Genomic DNA, 11,796 nt, shown 5'->3' on the forward strand with positions numbered 1-11,796 from the left:
GACATCACTTCCTGTCTGTAGATTACATTTCCTGTCTGTGTTGACATCACTTCCTGTTTGTATCTTCTATCACTTCCTGTCTCTGCATTCCATGGACAATAAGTGAGATCACCACCTTGTGAAGAAAATACGCACTGCAGCCGATATTTTTAAAAACTTTGACAGATGCTTCTTGGTTTTTTTCTTTAGCTTTGTTGCTTAAAGTGGAACTTTAGTCAGAAAATAAGGTCCTGCTAGATCACCTCAGGATTGCCCCTTTTACACATACAGCTATATAAAATATTAAAATAAAATAATAATACACTGTTTAAAATCCAGTAATATACCATCTATTGTAAAGCGCTGCGTAAACTGTTGGCGCTATATGAATTCTGTGTAATAATAGTGTATAATAATCTCACCCTTCTCTGCACATGCTCATTTGCTCTCTATTTTCAGTCATGATGCAGAATTTGCAGAGGAAAATCGGCTACTCAGGGGCTCTGAGCTTCAGCAAAATGGCCGCCTCTGACCAGAAAAACTAGGAGAAATGCTGGAGACAATTTACATTGGACATTTATTTTGGTAGAATAATTATTCATGTGGAATGTATGTTTCTTGCTCAAGAAAAATAATTTATTATTACGTCTAGTAATAATTTCCCTTTGGGATTATTAAAGTATTCTGGATTCTATATTGTATGACGTTGTTTTGGGTAAAGTTCCACTTTAACGGCATGTCATACCGCTGTTATATAAAATAGCAAGGACAAGACAGCTTAAAGGTAATGGGCTGCTTTAGAATTTTATGCTGCTCATGTGCGCCCTCAAGAGCATGCAACAGCGTTCTCCGTGATCACTGAGTCCATCAGACTTAACGGATCACAGAGCAGGGCACTGAACCAATGAAATTGGTCCTGTTGCATGTGATCACTGTGACCAATCACAGCCATCACAAATGTGAATAAAGGCTTCACGTTGAAGCCATAACTCCATGAACTCGGTTCAGACAATCCAGACAATCCTAAAAATTGTCCAACCAGTGGATTGGCTACTATCAGTGGATCTCAGGGATGCATACTTCCATGTACCCGTGGCTCCGTACTACCAGAGATTCCTTCGGTTCACGATTGGACAACTTCGCTATCAATTTGTGTGCCTACCCTTCGGTCTGACCATATTCCCCAGAGTATTCATGAAGGTTCTAGAGGCTCTGGTGGCACACCTACGACTGTAAGGTATCCGCATACACCATTACTTGGACGACATCTTAATGCTGAGCCAAGACAGGGACACGCTCCTAATACACAGAGACACAACTTTGTTGACACTGGAGAGCTTTGGATGGCTAATCAATCGAGAAAAGAGTCACCTCCTGCCGACTCAATCCCTGGTGTATTTAGTTGCGAAGATAGATATCCAAATGGCATCAGTGATGTTGCCCAGGGACAAGATGTCTGGCATACTGAAAACAATGTCAGAGGTTTGAAAGGAAGCACATATACCGACAATAGAGTGCATGCGACTCCTAGGCATAATGATCTCAACTATTCCGATGGTCAAGTGGGCTCAATGGAATTCACGTCTCTTCCAAATGGGTCTCCTGGATCAATGGAAATCGGGGGATTTTGGTTGGAAAATCCAAATTATAGCCCAGATGAAGGTCAATATAGACTGGTGGGCAAGACAACAGAATCTTACCCGGTGCCATTCCTTACTCACGATGAGATGGCAAATAATCCAATGGGATGCCAGTGTTACAGTCTGGAGAGCCCCATACAAAGACCAGTGGGCCCAAGGCCTGTGGACTTTCCAGGCGACCAACGTAGTCTCCAACATATTGAAGTTGAGAGCAGCCATCCAGGCCCTCCTGGCCTTTAAGAATCAAATTCAGGGAGCGCTCATCCTTTTGAAACTAGACAATGTGACGGCAGCGGCTTATCTCCGCAGGCAAGGGGGCACTCACAGCAGTACCCTCCTGAGGGAGGTTACCCCGATCATGGACTGGGCTCAGGCCAATTTACAATTGCTAACGGCAGTGTATGTGCCTGGACATCTGAACACTCAGGCAGAGTACCTGTCCAGAGCGGATTTGAACAACAACGAATGGGCCCGTCTCCACAGATCTTCCGGAGCCTATTGGCATGGCCTTCCTTCCGGAAGTAGACCTATTTGCCTCTGCCAGTTCAGCCACCCACAGGCTGCAGGAGTGGATGCTCTAACAGCGGAATGAAACTTCAGAACAGCATATGCCTTCCCTCCGATCCTGCTGATCCTCCACTTCCTGCGGAGGCTACAACAAGAGAAGGTATGTCCTGGCAGTTATTCCAGACTGGCCAAAGATTTCCGAAGTGGGACTTGCCCTTACCTCGGATTTTCTGTCATCAGACACCTTTGCCTCTCCGGTCTCTCTGTGGCATCTCACATTAAAGACTGCTTTTCTCGTGGCAGTAACCTCAGCCAGAAGGGTATCCGAGATGGCCACGCTGGGGTTTAAGGAGCCCGTCCTCTCTTTCTTCCCAGATAGAGCAGTACTCAGACCAATGCTGGGATTTGTCCCGAGGGCCTCTAATTTCCATATGACACAGGAAATTACTCTCCCATTGTTTCTCGCAGGAAACTCTCGGGATCCAAATCCACTCGATGTAGGACCTTCACTGAGAGCCTATGTGGACGCAACAGCCGAACCTAGGAAGTCGGACAATCTCTTCATCATCCTGAATGGTGCCCAGAAAGGCCTGAGGGCATCTAGTAGCGTGATTGCCACATGGCTGGTTAAAACGATAGCTCTAGCCTACAGATCAAGATCGTTGCCTGTGCCTGAGGGGGTCACAGCGCATTCCATGAGAGGAGTCTCTACCTCCTGGGCAGCGGTCGGACAAGTGTCCTTGGAGACGATTGGCAAGGCAGCCACATGGACGTCTATACATACCTTCATGACACACTTCCGTGTGGAGCCAGCGGCTCTGACTACCATAGATTTTGGCAGGAGGGTGCTAGATTCCGCCTCCAATATGGATTCAAAAAAATTCTCAACCATGACCCTCCCGAGTGTGGCTAGTTAATTCCCAGCTGTGCTGACATGGAGCTGTCAGGAAAATAGAAAATTGAATTCAAATACTTACCTTAATTTTCCTTTCCTGACGAGCTTCATGTCAGCACAGAACCCGCCCAGTTAAGTAGTAATAGTTACGAAACGCTGAGGCTGTGGTGAGAAAAAAATGTATAGTTAAGTCCTGATTACGTAGGGGGTTGGCGGGGCCTCATCCAGCTGTGCTGACATGGAGCCGTCAGGAAAGGAAAATATATATTAAAATTTTATATTAGTATTTAAATTCAATTTTCAGTTGTTGGGCCTCTCTATGTGATTAGGCGGAAAGTCTCACATATGTGGTATCACCATACTAGGGGAAAGTAGTAAAATGCATTTTGGAGTGTAATTCTAAGTGTGACCATACTGTGTATGTTATATTTTAATAATTGACATCTTTGTGTAAAAAAAAAAAAAAAAGTTTTCTTTTAATATTTTTTAAATATGTGGCAGAAAAATTAAATCCTCAAAAGTGCCTATTAAAAAATACCTTGAGGTGTTTACGCTCTAAAATGTGGTGGTTTTGTGGGCGTTTCTCCTATCCTGGCACTTTAGTGCCTCAAGAAATGTGACAGATAGTCAGGAAATCAGATGCACAATTTGCCTGAAGGTGTTCCTGGGATTTTGGGCCCCTCTATGTGTCCAGACAGAACAAAAAGTCCCACACATGTGGTATCCCCATGCTTGTAAAGTGTGGAATAATGTGTTTTGTGGTGTAATTCTAAGAATACGCATGTTGTGTGTGAGAAATAACTTGTTAAAATGACAACTTTTGTGAAACAAAATCAGATTTTATTTAATTTCTTTATTTTCCAGAAAAGAGTGTGGAAAAAATGTACAACATCAAAAATCTCATCCTGCTTCTTACTAAATACTTTGGACTGTCTACTTTACATAAAGATGTCATTTGGGGGTATTTGTACTGTCCTGGCATTTTAGAGACTCAAGAATTTAGATATTCAATCAGAACATCGGGATTGATTAATTTTCAATATATACACTATACATTGTAGACTTTATAACTTTCACACAGAGTAGATAATATACACCGATTTGCTTTTTAATTTACCAAAGAAATGTAGAAAAATAAATGTTGCCCTAAATTTATGAAGAAAGATTATTTACTTGTATTATTTTTATATAAAAAAAAATAAAACAATTTTCTATTATATATTAAAAGCGGTGAAAAATCAAAACTAAAAGAAAGCTTTACATGTCTCAAAAAAATGATATAAAATTATTTTGGGTACAGTGTTGTATGACCGAGTAATTGTCAGTCAAATTATCACTGTGCTGGAATCTAAAGAATGGCGTATACAGGAAGGGGGAATAACATGACGGTCTTCAAGTGGTTAACAAACAATAAAAACTAAGATAGAATCTAAATAAAAACCTTTATAAATGAAGATAATAAACCATAAAGTGTATTTATTCTTTGTTGGACTAATGAGAAGCCGGCTTCTTCAGTAAAACATAAAAAGAACAATAATGTACAGAAACCGACATCAACCAATAAGAAGTGTTGTCCATGTCTTGTCATATCTGGCCATGTACTAGCTCAGATCTATCAAACCGAACCTGAAAAACATTCAATATATTCTGCCCCTCCCCCAACACATCACTGTTATCATGAGAAAGGTTGTTATCTCTTGTGAGTTCTCTGGTGATACACAAGGTTTCCTTTCTGAATGAAAGATTTCCCGCACTCTGAGCATGAATAGGGACGCTCACCCGTGTGAATCTTCTGGTGTCTAATAAGATTTGTTTTATTAGGGAACCCTTTCCCGCACTCTGAGCATGAATAAGGACGCTCACCCGTGTGAATCTTCTGGTGTCTAATAAGTTTTGTTTTATTAGGAAACCCTTTCCCGCACTCTGAGCATGAATAAGGACGCTCACCCGTGTGAATCTTCTGGTGTCCAATAAGATTTATTTTATTAGGGAACCCTTTCCCGCACTCGGAGCATGAATAAGGACGCTCACCCGTGTGAACGCTCTGGTGATACACAAGATTCGCTTTCGACGTGAAAGATTTTCCGCACTCTGAACATGAATGTCCCTCACCCGTGTGAGTTCTCTGGTGATACTTAAGGCTTCCGTTCGACCTGAAGGATTTCCCACACTCTGAACATGAATAAGGACGCTCACCTGTGTGAATTCTCTGGTGATGCACAAGTTCTCCTTTCAGTGAGAAAGATTTCCCGCACTCTGAACATGAATATGGACGCTCACCCGTGTGATGCTTCTTGTGTATATCGAATGAATATTTCCGTTTGAAACATTTCCCACACTCTGGGCATGTATAAGGACGCTCGCCCGTGTGATCTCTCTGGTGCACGAGAAGTTGTGCTTTCTCAATGAAACCTTTCCCACACTCAGAACATGAATAGGGACGCTTCCCCGTATGAAGCATCTGGTGTCTAATAACATGTGTTTTCTGAGTGAAACATTTCCCGCACTCTGAACATGAGAAGGGACGCTCACCCGTGTGACTGTACCGGTGTGTAAGAAGACTTTGGTTGTCAGTGAAACATTTACCACATTCTGAGCATGAAAATTCACCTGTGTGACTTCTTTTGTGTATAATAAGGCTTCCTTTCACAGTGAAACATTTCCCGCACTCTGAACATGAATAAGGACGCTCCCCCGTGTGACTTCTTTGATGTATAGAAAGTTTTGTTTTCTGAGGGAAACATTTCCCACACTCTGAACATGAATAGGGATTCTCGCCTGTGTGAATTTTTTTATGTTTAAGAAGGTCTCTCTTATTTGTGAAAAGTTTCCCACACACTGAACATGACAATGACCTCTCTTCTGTGTGATCTCCTTCCTGCCCTGAAGAAGATTCCTTGGGAATAGACGGATCTATTAAAGTATTTATACTGTGAGATTTTAGAGTCCTGGTATGTGATTTATCAGAAGATTCCTCAGACGTATTCCGGACATTATGGTCATCTGCTGAGAAACAATTTTACAATAAATGTTAGAGGAATTATTGGAATCTTGTATTCAGGAGTCATATATGTTGGTCCCGCACTAAGAGCTCCTTTCACATTGAGATGCTTGAAAAACGCCTTAAAAACTCCCAGCGCTATTGTCGCTTTAGAGCTAAAATGAGGGCACCGCGCAGGAGATTTTAAGGCGTTTTTGAAGCATTGGCATTAACAACCCCTCCCCCTACATCACTTCCTGTGCACTCCCTACATCACTTCCTGTGCACTCCCTACATCACTTCCTGTGCACTTCCTTGTATTTGGTGGAGGGGAGAGAGGGAACACAGAGAAGATGGAGTTTGCTCAGCTGCTGTTTGTGTTTCTCTATAGGGAAAATATCCTTAAACAGAGGCAGCGACGTCTCTTTTGGGTTCATCCCACCCTACAAGAGCGCTCCTCAAGAGGGACATTTATGATGTTTTATCAGGACTTGAGTGTGACCCTGAAAGTTCTGAAATTACACTCAGATGAGCATTGCAACGCAAGTAGAAATTTCCCAGTCCCACTAGTTCCAATCCTAACCCTAATCCCAGTCCCACTAGTCCCAATGCCTCAATCCCAGTCCCACTAGTCCCAATCCTAATCCCAGTCCCACTAGTCCCAATCCCCCAACCCTAATCCTACTCCCAATCCTTAACCTAATCCCAGTCACACTAGTCACAATCCCACAACCCTAATCCCAATCTCACTAGTCCCAATCCTAATCCCAATTCCCCAATCCTAACCATAATCACAGTCTCAACCCTAACTCCACATCCTTAATTCCAGTCCCACTAGTCCCAATCCCCCAACCCTAATCCCAGTCCCAATCCTCATCCCACTTATCCCTTTCACATATAAATTTTAAACTTCACAGCAGGGTTAAGGGATTGGGACTGGGATTAGGGTAAGGGACTAGTAGGACTGGGATTAGGGTTGGGTGATTGGGACTAAGATTAGGGTTATTGTTGGGGGTTTGGGACTAGGATTAAGGGATTGGGACTAGTGGGACTGGGATTAAGGTTAGTGTTGGGGGATTGGGACTAGGATTAGTGTTGGGAGTATTGGGATTAGGATTAGTGTTGGGATTAGTGGGACTGGGATTTGGGTTAGTGTTGGGGGATTGGGAGTAGTGGGACTGGGATTAAGGTTGAGGGATTGGGAGTAGTGATACTGGGATTAGGGTTAGTGTTTTGGGATTTGGGTTAGTGTTGGGGGATTGGGAGTAGTGGGACTGGGATTAAGGTTGAGGGATTGGGAGTAGTGATACTGGGATTAGGGTTAGTGTTTTGGGATTAGGGTTAGTGTTGGGGGATTGGGAGTAGTGGGACTGGGATTAAGGTTGGGGGATTGGGAGTAGTATGTAACGGAATGGCCCGTGACACCCAGAGACTTTGGAAGGATGAGGGGTACTCCTGTGCCAGCATCACTAATAAATCTTGGGTCTAGGGTCACCCTGTGTCCCTTTTGGGCATAGGGTGACTGAGAAATATTAGTTAGAAATTACATGAGATGGGACATTACTATTAATTCATATATTGAGCCAGGAAATAAGCGACATATGTTGGATTGTTTTAGCATGGACAGTAATCCACAATACATTCCTTAATGTCTGCAAAGAACTAATATTCTGACCCTACCGGTCAATAATGACTCATTCCTCTGTGTAGCACAGGCTGTTGAGCGAGTGAGAAACTTATATAGCGCAAAACACATGCGAACTGAATCGCCTCTGGGCGCTTGGTATGCATTCCCTAGGCCCTCAGAAGAGATGGGTCTTGATCTTTCTCCTGAAGGCCAGGTGGTTTACCTCCAATCGGATGGTGGTTGGTAGAGCGTTCCATAGTCTGGGTCCTTGGACTGCAAATCTTCGTTCTCCTTTGGACTTGTATCTGGCTTTGGGTATCTGGAGTAGATTTTGGTTGGTGGATCGCAGAATGCGATTGGTGTTATGAGCTTTTAGTTTCTCGCATAGATATTGGGGAGCGTTTCCTTGAATACACTTATTCGTTAGACAGAGAGCTTTAAAAGTGATTCTGTCTTTTACTGGCAACCAATGAAGGGATCTCAGTGAAGGTGAGATTGATTCCCATGTTTTTTTCCCAGTCACAAGTCTAGCGGCCGTATTTTGAACGACTTGCAGACGAGTGATTTGGTATTTTGGGAGTCCGAGATAGAGGGCATTTGCATAGTCAAGTCTGGAGTTGATAAGTGTCCCCACCACGACTGCAATGTCTTTTTTTGGGATAAAGGGAGTGAGTCTGCGTAGAAGGCGCAGCAGATGGTGCGATCCCCTGACTAGTGACCCTATTTGTGCATCCATTGTCATGTAGGTGTCGAAGATGACTCAGAGACTTTTGACTTTGGTGCTAGGGGTGATGGATTGACCCAGAATGGGCGGGGCGTCCATGTTGTTGCGGGATGAATCTTCCGATTGGCCTGAAACAGGAGAAGTTCTGTTTTTGAGCCATTGAGTTTAAGGTAACTCTTTGTCATCCACTTTTCTATCATAATAAGGCATTTCTCTAGACCGAGATAATGATCCTTTTTGTTGCAGATGCGAAAATACAGTTGTGTGTCATCTGCATAAGAGTGGTAAAGTAACTTCTGGTTGCTGATGATTTCAAAAAGCAGGCAGAGATAGATATTGAAAAGAACAGGCGACAATGGGGATCCCTGGGGGACTCCGCATGACACCGTGCGTTTTTCAGAAGTGAAAGGGCCCAATTTCACTATTTGTGATCGGTTTTCCAAGAAGGAGAACCACGATAAATCACATTCCGCAACTCCGGCTACTTCAACTAGCCGTGTCAGCAATAATTTGTGGTCTACCGTATCAAAATCTGCGCTTAGGTCCAGCAGTACTAGAAGACAAGATTCTCCTTCGTCTGCGGCCTCTAGAGCATGATCCCATATTTTGAGCAGTGCTGTTTCTGTCCCGTGACCCAGACAGAAACCGGACTGGAATGGGTCAAGTAATTTATGGGTGTCTAAGTGATGTTGTAGCTGTTGTACAACTTCTTTCTCCATTACCTTGGAGAAGACATTCAGGCCTGTTATGGGGCGACGGTGATTAGGGTCTTGAGGGTGTTTTTTTTTATAATTGATTTGATTAGACCTCGTTTCAGCAAGGGTGGCACCACGCCCTCCTTGAATGACTGGTTTATGAGCTGTATGATAGCTGGAGCCAAAATATCGGCACATTCTTTCAGCAGTTTAGTGGGGATGATATCATGTTGAGATGGTAATTGAGTCTGTACTGGGGTGAGGTGGATTTGAGCTTGGTAGACAGCCTGGCTCCTCAAAGACCTTTCATTAAGTATGCTAATACGGTTTCATGTGTGGAATTTGACTTCTCAGCTGTAGTAATTAGGTCATGTTAAATCGGTGCCCAAAACGTCTGACATAGAAATGTGTATTCTGCAGGTGAATCACTTATTGTCGGAGACGGAATGTCTGGGGAATAATTAGCTCAATGGGATTTCATTGTCTAAGAGAGTGTGTATTGAAGTGATGTGTGGGTGGAGAGTTCTTTTCTTCCTTTGATTACTGTAACATGTTGTACTGTATATAAGACTGAGAGTTACCATTAAAAGTGTTCATTCATTTTGAAACCAGAGCTTGTGTTGTCTCGGTTATTCTGGGAAATGGAATGGAAAGCTGTGGTTGATGGAAGGGAAATCGTAAACGGTGGTGACCGTTACATAGTGGTACTGGGATTAGGGTTAGTGTTGGGGGATTGGGACTGGGATTAAGGTTGGGGGATTGGGACTGGGATTAGGGTTGTTGCTGGGGGATTGGGACTAGGATTAGTGTTAGGGTTGGGGGATTGGGACCAGTGGGACTGTAATTAGGTTTAGGGATTGGGACAATTGGGAATGGGATTATTTTTGGGAGTAGTGGGACTGGTATTAGGGTTATTGCTGGGGGATTGGGACTAGGATTAGTGTTGGGGGATTGGGAGTAGTAGGACTGGGATTAGGATTAGTGTTGGGGGATTGGGAGTAGTGGGACTGGGATTAGGATTAGTGTTGGGGATTGGGACTGGGATTAGGGTTCAAAACAAATAATGCTACACTAAATGTATCCAACCTCTTAGTGTATCAATTCTCCTGTTCCAATATGAGTGCCAACATAATAACATGTGAACACACAAAACACAGATTTGAGGATTTGTGAAGATTTAACAAGTTACAACTTTTTTCTGCCATCATTCATTAATTAACTATTTTCATGCACTCAAGCACGGGATATTATTATAAGAAGAAATATAGATGAATGTATTATATTATTGTATGTTCACATGTTATGTTGGCACTCATATTGGAACAGGAGAACTGATACACTAATGCCGCGTACACACGGTCGGAATTTCCGACAACAAATGTTCGATGGGAGCTTGTTTTCGGACATTCCGAACGTGTGTAGGCTCCATCGGACATTTGCTGTCGGAATTTCCGACAACAAAAACAGAGCTGGTTCTCACATTTTCCGACAACATAACATGTTGTCGGAAATTCTGAGCGTGTGTACAAAATTCCACGCATGCTCGGAATCAAGCAGAAGAGCCGCACTGGCTATCGAACTTAATTTTTCTCGGCTCATCGTAGGTGTTGTACGTCTCCGCGTTCTTGACGTTCGCAATTTCCGACTAAATTTGTGTGACCGTGTGTATGTAAGACAAGTTTGAGCCAACATTCCATCGGAAAAATATCCACCGTTTTGTTTTCGGAATGTCCGATCGTCTGTATGCGGCATAAGAGGTTGGATATAATTATTAACACTAGCGAAGCATTAGTACGTACGTCCGGCGTAAGTTTACCCCTCATAAAGCAGGGGTAAGTCATGTTAGTGTATGGACGTCGGAACAGCCGTCGGATTTTACGTTGTTTGCGTAAGTGGTACGTGAATGGGGCTGGGCGTAGGTTATGTTCACATCGAAAGCATTGAGCCAACGTATCTTGGGAAAATTTTTGCGACGTGATTGCGCGCATGCGCCGTTCGTTTGGCCATGCATTTACATGGGGTCACGGTTAATTTTAATAAAACACGCCCACTGCCTTGCTACTTTGAATTAGGCGGGCTTACACCAGCCATTTTACATTACACCGACGCAAGAAAGGGAGCAAGTGCTTTGTGAATACAGTACGAGCCTCTCTATGTTACGTCGGCGTATGGCATATCAGATGCGCTACGCTGCTCTAAAGATAAGCCAATCTCTCTGAATCTGGCCCTTAGTGTTTATTACTTACTTGTGTCCATATGTAGAGAAGATTCCTCCTGTTTACTTTTCATAATCATCTCCCCCTCCTCCATAGACTGCTGATCTCCACTCACCAACCTCTCTTCTTCTTCCTCTTTATACTCAACTTTGATGTCTTTTAGTTCTTCACCCTAAACCCCAAAGATGATAGAATACTTGTATAAAAAGGAACTAGTCACAAAGAAGAATGTCCTCTCATACATTTTGAGTTCTAGTTGCTCAGTCCCACCTACCTGATGATGGTGAGGGATGGTGTGATCTTCCTGTGTGGAATCCCGGGAATACAGAGGATGGGGACATCTCTCTGGTGGGTTCCCATTACTGGATTCATCTGTAGGAAACACACACACTGACTGAATACATTGCTTCTATGTGTTTATCAGATGATGGGGGATCTAGGTGGACCCTCCGTACTGCTCTCTCCTTTACAATAAAGTCTCCTCTTACCCGGTGATGTGAGGGGCGGCTGATTCTCCATCATGACGTCCTTGT

General features: G+C 43.3%; 1 protein-coding gene across 2 annotated transcripts; it reads right to left on the reverse strand.

Annotated features, from left to right (window-relative positions):
* Positions 1-3,839: 3,839 nt before the first annotated feature.
* LOC120910115 (gastrula zinc finger protein XlCGF57.1-like) lies at positions 3,840-11,440 on the reverse strand. 2 transcript variants are annotated; one of them, XM_040321987.1, is made up of 2 exons: positions 11,294-11,440; positions 3,840-6,024 (listed from the first exon to the last, which is right to left on the reverse strand). In XM_040321987.1, exons 1-2 carry the CDS (start codon positions 11,355-11,357, stop codon positions 4,712-4,714), a joined length of 1,377 nt encoding a protein of 458 aa, XP_040177921.1. In that variant the 5' UTR covers positions 11,358-11,440; the 3' UTR covers positions 3,840-4,711. The 2 variants fall into 2 exon arrangements, with proteins under 2 accessions (XP_040177921.1, XP_040177920.1); XM_040321986.1 differs by having other exon boundaries at positions 3,840-6,027.
* Positions 11,441-11,796: the final 356 nt, after the last annotated feature.

This window comes from Rana temporaria, chromosome 8, assembly GCF_905171775.1.
Source record: "Rana temporaria chromosome 8, aRanTem1.1, whole genome shotgun sequence".
NCBI lineage: Eukaryota > Metazoa > Chordata > Amphibia > Anura > Ranidae > Rana > Rana temporaria.